Genomic DNA, 8,518 nt, shown 5'->3' on the forward strand with positions numbered 1-8,518 from the left:
AATGGAGGCACATTCATGCAAAACTACAACACATTGTATCATAAATCCTGCCCAAACCTTTGAGACAAATTCGAAGACACTGCCAGTATTCGGGTGTATTTTGGGCCCTTAGTTCTTGACCAACTTCGTTTCTAAAAAGTCCTTGAAGAGCAGATGTCATGAGCGAACTTAAAACCTGGAGGCACTTTAATTCGCTAAAGATTAGATGGTGCTTTTCATTGTGTTTAACTGAGGGGCGATATGGTTCCACACGAGCCCATGCAAAGAGGTTCAGGAGCTTCCTTCACTGGCATCGAAGACTGCTAGTTCTATCTGTTTTACCGAATGTTTATTGATCCCCATGCTTGCTTTCAGAGTGGTTGGCGTACGGTTTTGTTAAATCAATAAGGTAAGCATATTTTTATCATTGTTCTAAGAGATTGAATGCAACAGCTACCTTTGAAAAGAGCCGCAGAGGAAGGGAAAGTAATAATCTTATGTTAGAATCATTATTTGGGTTTACATACGTGTTAGCAATTTTAGACGTTATATGTTATTTGAGGATGAATATGCATAAATTGATTAATTAAGTTGGATACTACTCATTTCATATGTTATGATGTAATTCCTATATATATATATATGTGTGTGTGTGTATGATTTTAGATTCCACAATGAGTTGAATCCGAAATTAGAATTAATATAAAAACGTAGTGACCTACTAAGCCATACGAAGAGAAACAGAAATTTAGGGTTTTTTCTTTTCCATATCCGAGAAACCATATGCTACATAGAGGCCTTAGAAGATACTGTTTGCAGATTCTGCTATTGCTTTCATCGAAATGGATACAAGTATGCTTCTGCTGCAATTCATATTATGAAATGGATACAAGTATGCTTCCGCTGCAATTCATATTATTGTTCAATGATTCAACATGAACATGTATTGTTTCGAATATTCAATTACTAACATCTTAGAGAATACGATGGGGTTTGACAAACCCCGAACCTATGCCATTGCGTGTGGCAGTATCACGGAGTCCCCAGACGTTGAGTCGATCTCCCTATAAACCTATTAGCAATCCATTCAAACGCAAAAAACGGCGACAAAATCACACATTTTTGGAGTATAAATCAACTAATCAGGTTCTCTTGCTCAACTAATCAGGTTTGAGCGGTCCAGCACTGGGTTGTACAATTGCAGCTTCAGCTATCTTGAAGTTTGGTCAATTGAGGAGGGGGCTCCTTTCATTTACCATAATCGGTAGTCTTGCCGTTCACTGGGCCATGGTGACGTTCTGCAAATCTGGTGCTTCCTGAAAGTTACTGCAAGATGTTTGGAGAAGATGTGCTGCATGCGTGCTATTTTCAAAACATCCTATCCTATTTTGATCGTGAGAATTTGAAGACTCAATGACAGCGAGAAGAAGCAAAACAAGATGCAAAAAATTGTGCACCCTGATTCTTCCGATGCAGACCGAGTGTTACATTTCTTTATTAGGAGTAGTCCAAGAAACATCAAACGCTTCAAAAGCTAGGGAGTTGCAGTAACAAAGCGAGTCAAGGCGTACCACCTGCTTAAATGCGTCCCACCTCAAGACCGATTTTTCTGATACGAGAAAAGAAAGACATTCAAGAGATATATGTTTGTGTTTTCAATTTTTATAAAATAAATTATTTTTGTCATTTGTATTTATTTTTTTCCTTATCAAAAAGTAAAAGCCGAAGAGAATATTCTTTTCAACTTGTCACGATATTTGGCTTGCGGATACCTTTAATGGTTTAGTTTAATTCTTCCGTGACCGGCCATTGGTAATTTGGTTCCCCCCTTCTGGAGAGAGAGAGACAAAAAGAAAGAGGGGAAAGTTAGTGAGAGAGTCGGAGAGCCATGGCGTCGGCGGCTTCAAGTGCGGCGGTTCCTTTCTGGAGGGCAGCGGGGATGACGTACATCACCTACTCCAACATCTGCGCCTCTCTCGTTCGCGGCTGCCTCAAGGAGCCCTACCGGTCGGAGGCCCTCTCCAGGGAGAAGGTTCATTTCTCCCTCTCCAAGTGGGTTGGTGGCAAGCCCGAGAAACCAGGTTTGTGTTGCTGGTTTTCTTTCGATCTTAATCTTGTTTTCCCTTTTTCCCCTTCTTCAAGGGAAATTTCCGCCGTCGTCTGAATGCGGTTGTTTCGGTCTTGTTTTCTCTTGTATTCGCTTGTTTTGGTCTTTCCGCGATTGGTATTGCTTTCGCATTGCATTGTTTCATGGTACGAATTGCTCTCTGGTTGATGCCAGATCGTTGTTTATGCGGGTTAAGTTATGTGTCTGTTCTGACTTGGCGTATGTTCACTTGGAAATTTGAATTTATTTGGCTGATGCTTTTGATCTTTGGGGAGATAGAGAACACGCAGACTCGTTATAGTGGCTAACAGGGAGAGAATATGGACGTCCACTGTTTTTCTGGGTAGGGTGAGATAAATTACTGAAAATGGTATTACCTCCGAACTTCATGACATAGCATTAGACGAGTTGTATTTAAAACATCGAGTTGGTTCCCGTGATATCCATATGGCACGATAGGGGCTCGTATCTCATATCGTTATAGGCTTGAGAAATCTATACGATATTCCTACAATACATGATACGCTTGTGTACCGTAGGCATGTCCGTATCGTGCGATAACGGGGCCGTATCCTATGATACAGCCAATATGCCCCCCTTACCTTACGATGCGGGGACAAAATGGAAAAAAACCTTGTTATTTTTGTGCTTCTTTATAAAATAGTTCCTCCCTTCCACTTTCTAAACATCTTTAAAAACCGTGGGGGTGGGGTTGGGGGGGGGGGGGGGGGGGGAGAGAGGAGGTTTTACTAGTTTTCTAAAAAAAATCATATGTTGGTGAAGACATTTCATTTGAAGGCATTGAAAATTAAAATTTTAAACAATTTATTAACAAAGAAAATAAGGATGAATACGAAGATGATGATGATTATCATTGATGGATGATAGTCATGATCTTTGGTACTTGGCAATAACAAATTATAATATTATATGGTGTGGACTATAATCTAAAACATTTTAAACTTGTGACTGATGCTTATTATGTTATTCTGAATCTATGATTTCTGGTTTCTGAATATGTTATTGATATATTATAGCTTATGAATGATGAATCATAACCACTTTTTTGTGAGATGTGTTTTTTATGTGGAATACATTTTCCTTGATCTTTTATCTTTTTTTCACTATTTTTTTATTTTTTGCATTTTTTGAATTAAAAAATTAATTTTACGATACGCTACGCTACATTTACGATACATTACGATACAACATAGAGGTTGGCCCGACCGATACACGTTACAATACGCCTTTTACAACATTGGTTGGTTCAGTCGTTCAGATGTCTGAGATGGAAATTGATCATTGCTTGACCCTCTGCTAAGCTGTGAGATTTTGCTTAAGAAGTTAAAAGCATCTTCTGAGATGAAGTTTTAAAGGGATGGTGATGAATAAATGATAATGGTTTTCTTGGTTCCTTTCCTTCAAAGAAGAACGTGGCCTAAGCTGATGGATATGATGGTAGAGCACTTTTTCGATTTTAATGGCAACGTGGTGTGCTGTCTTGTGATTTTCAGTCACTTTTGCAGAACTCTTATAATGCTCGGTGGTTGTTGCTGATGTATTACTAGAATGAACATGGAACTGAATGACCCGCCAAACGTAGCTATCTATGGTCAAGATAGTAAATGCTTCAATGCCAACGTTTCCTCGATTTATCCACAGTTCTAGCCTTCTAGGCAATCTACATTGAGCAAAAGAGTCCACTATGAAGATGCACAAAACTAAAACAAGAATAGGGGAAACTGTGAAAACATATTCATGTTCTTAGTTCTCGTTCAACAATTGCTAGAGTATTTTCATGTCAAAAAGGAAGATACACCTAATAACTATTCTTAGATATTATTATGATAGTCTCTAAAGTTTAGATTGGTTTCTTTAGATCATCTGAAGAATATCTCATCTTCTGAACTTTGTTCTACTAGCCTTAATGATGTACATATGGTTAGTGATGTTTAAGTCTGTATGGTTTGCAAATTGGCTTTTTTGAGTTATGTAAATGAAAACTTTGGAATTGTTGCATGTAAGTACTGTGTTCAGGGTTCTGATTGAGAAAGGTCGTTCACATCCATTTGGTGTTTCTGTAAATCATAATGAGCTATGAGGGACCAAGTTTTCTTGGTTGATTCTTAAGTTGGAACAAGAGAAAATGTTTCATAACTTTCATTACAGTCCACACCCTCCATCTGAATGAGAATAAGCCAGGCCTTGTGTCTTTCTATTCTGCATTTGGACCCATTCACGAAAACATGCCTTATGCGATTAGATAAGGAATTTATCTCTTCTTTCATGACACCGATTCATTGAATCACCACATAGATTTGTCTCACCAGCACATCAAGGTCATGAGATTATTGTAAATGCGGATGAAATCCTTGGTCTTTTGTGCATGTGTCACATGCTTATGCTTGAATTGTGCAGAAATTGAGCTTGGCACTTCCTGCATGCTTTTTGGTCTTGCATATCTCTGCATTGGAGGCTTGTACTCATCGTAGGTTGTGAATGGCTTGAGAAACCGAGTGAACATTGGCGTAAAGTGCTTGTCATCTATTGCTTGTTGATAAATATTGATTAAAAGCTATATTGCTGTGACATTATGACTAAATTACCTAGAAACAGGGTGCTAATGGTCACATATAACAAAATGATAGATCCTCTACTTGTGCTTTTATCGATTAAGCATTGTATGGAACTCTCCGTAGCTCATCTAGGGCTGTTGTTTCTTGATTACACATACTGGTAAATCACTAACCTTTCAAGGATTGTCAATTACGTATAGATGGTTCATTCATTGCCCTCATTTTGTATGCTTGTATAAGTTGCCATTCTCGTATATTTTCTTTTAAGTTCTGTTTGTAGTAGTATAAGAAAATGTGAGTTTCTCAAAATTAAACCTCCATTTTTATAGGAATGAATAGAAAGGTTTAAAGGGCGGAGGTCTATGAATTTTTCTCACTCACGCGACGACTTTGGGTTGGTTTTTATGGGGTGCAAATGCTTTTCCATCCCTGATCTTATTCAGGGAGAAATGACGAAGGTTGCAAAAGGTTGAGTAGAACATGTAATTATAAAAATATAAACTGTGTGTGTGTGTGTGTGTGTTTGTGTTTTTTTCCTTTCTTTTAATAGCCAGTTCTTAGGTTAAGGTAAACCGGGCAATTCTGTATGGGTTTTTCGTCATCTTGATTACCTCCATTTGAAGAAGATCTATTATTGATACAGTGCTTTAATTTTGCAGTTCTTCGTGCTGATTCAGCTGCGGATTAACTCGAATGAGCTTTGAGATGAAGCTGTCAGTTTGTATGACGCGGTTATTGTTCTGCATTTCTTCCTGTTAGAAAGCAGGAATATTCTGGACGTCGTCCATTTCCTACTCAAATAAAATACGTTGACATTTTGTTTGGGGTTTACCTATTTCGATTGAATAACTGTTGTTTAAACAGGTGATGGTGCTTTGCTTTATGTTAAAAGTTGTTTCTTCTGATCATTTCAGACAAAAAGAACGTGTTTGCACTTAATATACCAGTAAATTTCTTGTAAAAGGATCGTTCGGGAATCGGGCGGTGGCTCTCCTCCCGCTCCTGAAGTGGGTTGAGGTGCCTGGGGAGATTTTGTTCATGAACAAGGAGGAATAAATGATATTTTCTGAAAATCATTACATAAGTTGTCTTATTAGAGATTTCGCACACGCATATGTGCTTTAATTAGTTTGGAAACAATCAATGGCCAACACGTTTAGCAAAAATAAGCTTTCAAGATGCATAGTTTTGTTAAGCCCGATCCGGGCGTGCAGCTTCGAAATGGATTCCAACCCTATGAGGTCCAATTTATGAGCGAGGAAAAAATTATCTTCAATTTTGTATGCGCATTTTGATTTTGTTTGGCCTATTTATACATTCGTCATGCATAATAACAAAAAACTTGCTCGACTTTTGGTAAAGCCATCAAAGGCCACCAAGAAAGCACTCTCAACTTAAAAGGATGCGTTAGAAAACTCACAAAACGAAGCAAACATTGCGAATTCTTTGTGCAATTACTCACAAAACTCCCATGCTTTATTAGCAAGCTCTTTGCACACAACACCAGCTTTTCAATATGATGAGCAATGCCCCACAACGGTATGCTTGTGCCATCATCATGGCGAGCTTTTGATCCAAAATACCACAATTGTAGCTCGAGTGTGTCAGGGTTTCAAGTTAAGGTGGGCACACATACATAAAATTCAATTTCAAGAGCGAAGACAAAGGTTATTTATGCAAGGCTATGTGTACCAGAGGCGGGAGAATCCCTCGTAGAAATTCTTGTCTTATATATATATATAAAAGACAAAATCAAACTTTAGGAACACACAACAAGAAAGGTCAGACAACATAATAATATGATTAGACTTGGTTCAAAGTATTTGAAAACTAAAATAAGCGGTTTTCAACGATCGGTAAAATAGAAACCTGAATAGTTCGATAAATATACGATACTTAAATAAAAAAAGTTAAATCGGTGGCATCGAATGCCCACATGGATGAAAAAGCGTCCTTTCTCTCCACCGACCAAATGCAGCATTCTGAACATTGCGTGGCTGTACAACAAAAGACACGTTTTGAAACCGTTACGTTTTCAATTTCATAATTAAAAAAGTACCATACTTTTGCTTCAGAAGAAACGTGATATCTTTATAAATATTATTCTTAAAGATTATAATCAAAGGCCATTTTAAAACAAAAAAACATAGTATTTCAATAATATAACGATTTTTATCAATCAAATAACAAACACTCAGTATCGTTTCTCACACGCCAAGCTGCAGGCTGCAAACAAGGTTGAAAGGTGCGTGAAGTAAACAAGTGTTTATCGAATCCAAACCGGCAAGAACGTATTTAGCTAAATTGAAAATTAATGTGTAAAAAACATAAAAAAGTTAATTTCAAAATAAAAATTATCAAAATATTAATACTCTAGTGAAATCGGCAAATTCAGGCAGATTCGAGAGGATATTGCAGCGACAAGGTCTAGGCTTTTCTAGAGTCGGTACGGACGTGGCGCCATCTGAATTTGTGTAGCTATTTTTAGGCAACCAACTCGTTCAAAGGGCAACTTTTGGTTTTTTCCCTTCTTATTCCCAAATTTTTCCGAAGAAACCAAAAAAAAAGAAGAAGAAAATTTCACAAATTTATTTTTCTTACCTTCAACCTCCCCTGAGGAAGCAAGACAAAAGTTAAAACGAGATCGCCAGACAAATGCCAACAGAAGCGGAGAGAGGACAATCAAAGCCTTTGCCCCTTCTTCTACCCATCAACGTATAAAGGGTGGGGAGAGTTCCTTTCGTCGTCCAAAGCGTGGGAGAAGCTCAGGAGCAGAAAAGAAGAGGGGAGAGGACAGAGTTATGAGAGTTCTGTAGTGGGGGAGATAGAGATTTTGTCGTGATCCATGAAGGAGAGGGAGGCGAGAGACGGCGTCCTCCATCCTCCCTTCTTCTTCTTCTTCTTCTTCTGCTTCTTCTTCTGTCAATGCTAAGCTCCGAAATCCTCTACTTCGATTTGACTACGCTCCTTAAGGTCCTTCTCACTGCCTTCATCGTTGGAGTCGCCGCAGTTCGGGTCGTCAGGGACACAGCGTCCAAACATCTGACTGTGGGGAGGTTTGGTGGCGGCGCTGATTCGGACGCCTATCGGCCGGAGGTGTCTCGGTACACGATGGCGGCGGATGAGGTGGTCGAGGAGGTTTGCCACGTCTGCCGGAGTCCGACCAGCAAGAAGTGCGCGCGGTGTAAGGCTGTGCGTTATTGGTATGGATCTGATCCCTCGTCATTCTTCTTCGTCGGCTCCTACAGAATGTTGGGTTTACGTGGTTTCTCGGGCTTCTTTCCTTTTCTCTGTTGCTCTTTGACCAATGGTTAGGTTGATTAGGATTATCCGTGCTAATTCCGGCCTTTTTTCCCTTCTTCTTCACGACCCCTCTTTCCTTGTTCAATTTTCATCTGAAAAACACGAAGCACTTTTTATTAGTTTACGATTTTTTTCGTTCTTTACAGTTTTGGTTAGTCTACTAATCTATGTTCGATTTAGTTGCGAAGTTAAACCAAAAGAGTTCTTCTTTTGTGGTCTGTTGTTAATTTTGTAGTTTAATCGTTTTGTTATTGACTACGTATGGTACATAACTAGGACGTTCTTCACGTTCCTATAAAAGGTGTTCCTATTTCTTCCGTTGTTTCTAGATTTCTAGTGTCTGAGCGTCGTCTTTCAAAGTAGTTCACAGATGAACGTGGTTCTGTTCTTCCTTCCCTTTCGGCTCTTGCTTCCCATTATTAATTGTATTGCTAACTGCATAAAAGTGACTGTATCCTGGAATTTTCACCCATATCCATCTACATAACCCTCCAGCAATTACGAAAGAAATCCGAATCTCTAGTGTCCACCTTCCTTTGACAAAAATCTATTT

General features: G+C 38.8%; 2 protein-coding genes across 4 annotated transcripts in view; both read left to right on the forward strand.

Moving 5' to 3' along the window:
- Positions 1-1,771: 1,771 nt before the first annotated feature.
- LOC116249914 (ATP synthase subunit epsilon, mitochondrial) lies at positions 1,772-5,493 on the forward strand. Its single transcript, XM_031623224.2, has 2 exons — positions 1,772-2,060; positions 5,322-5,493. The coding sequence occupies exons 1-2, from the start codon at positions 1,868-1,870 to the stop codon at positions 5,348-5,350; spliced, it is 222 nt and encodes a 73-aa protein (XP_031479084.1). The 5' UTR covers positions 1,772-1,867; the 3' UTR covers positions 5,351-5,493.
- A 1,758-nt stretch (positions 5,494-7,251) lies between these two features.
- The window catches only part of LOC116250821 (ubiquitin carboxyl-terminal hydrolase 18-like), an 8,688-nt gene continuing 7,421 nt past the window's right edge, over positions 7,252-8,518 (forward strand). For 2 of the 3 annotated variants that reach the window (XR_004171528.2, XM_031624766.2), the window contains exon 1: positions 7,252-7,865. Coding sequence is in view for 2 of the 3 variants with exons in the window: in XM_031624766.2 (XP_031480626.1) it covers positions 7,588-7,865 (278 nt within the window). In the remaining variant the exon portion in view is untranslated. The remainder of the gene's footprint in view (positions 7,866-8,518) is intronic. The other variant, XM_031624767.2, reaches the window with a different exon arrangement.

Source organism: Nymphaea colorata, chromosome 3 (assembly GCF_008831285.2).
Source record: "Nymphaea colorata isolate Beijing-Zhang1983 chromosome 3, ASM883128v2, whole genome shotgun sequence".
Lineage (NCBI taxonomy): Eukaryota > Viridiplantae > Streptophyta > Magnoliopsida > Nymphaeales > Nymphaeaceae > Nymphaea > Nymphaea colorata.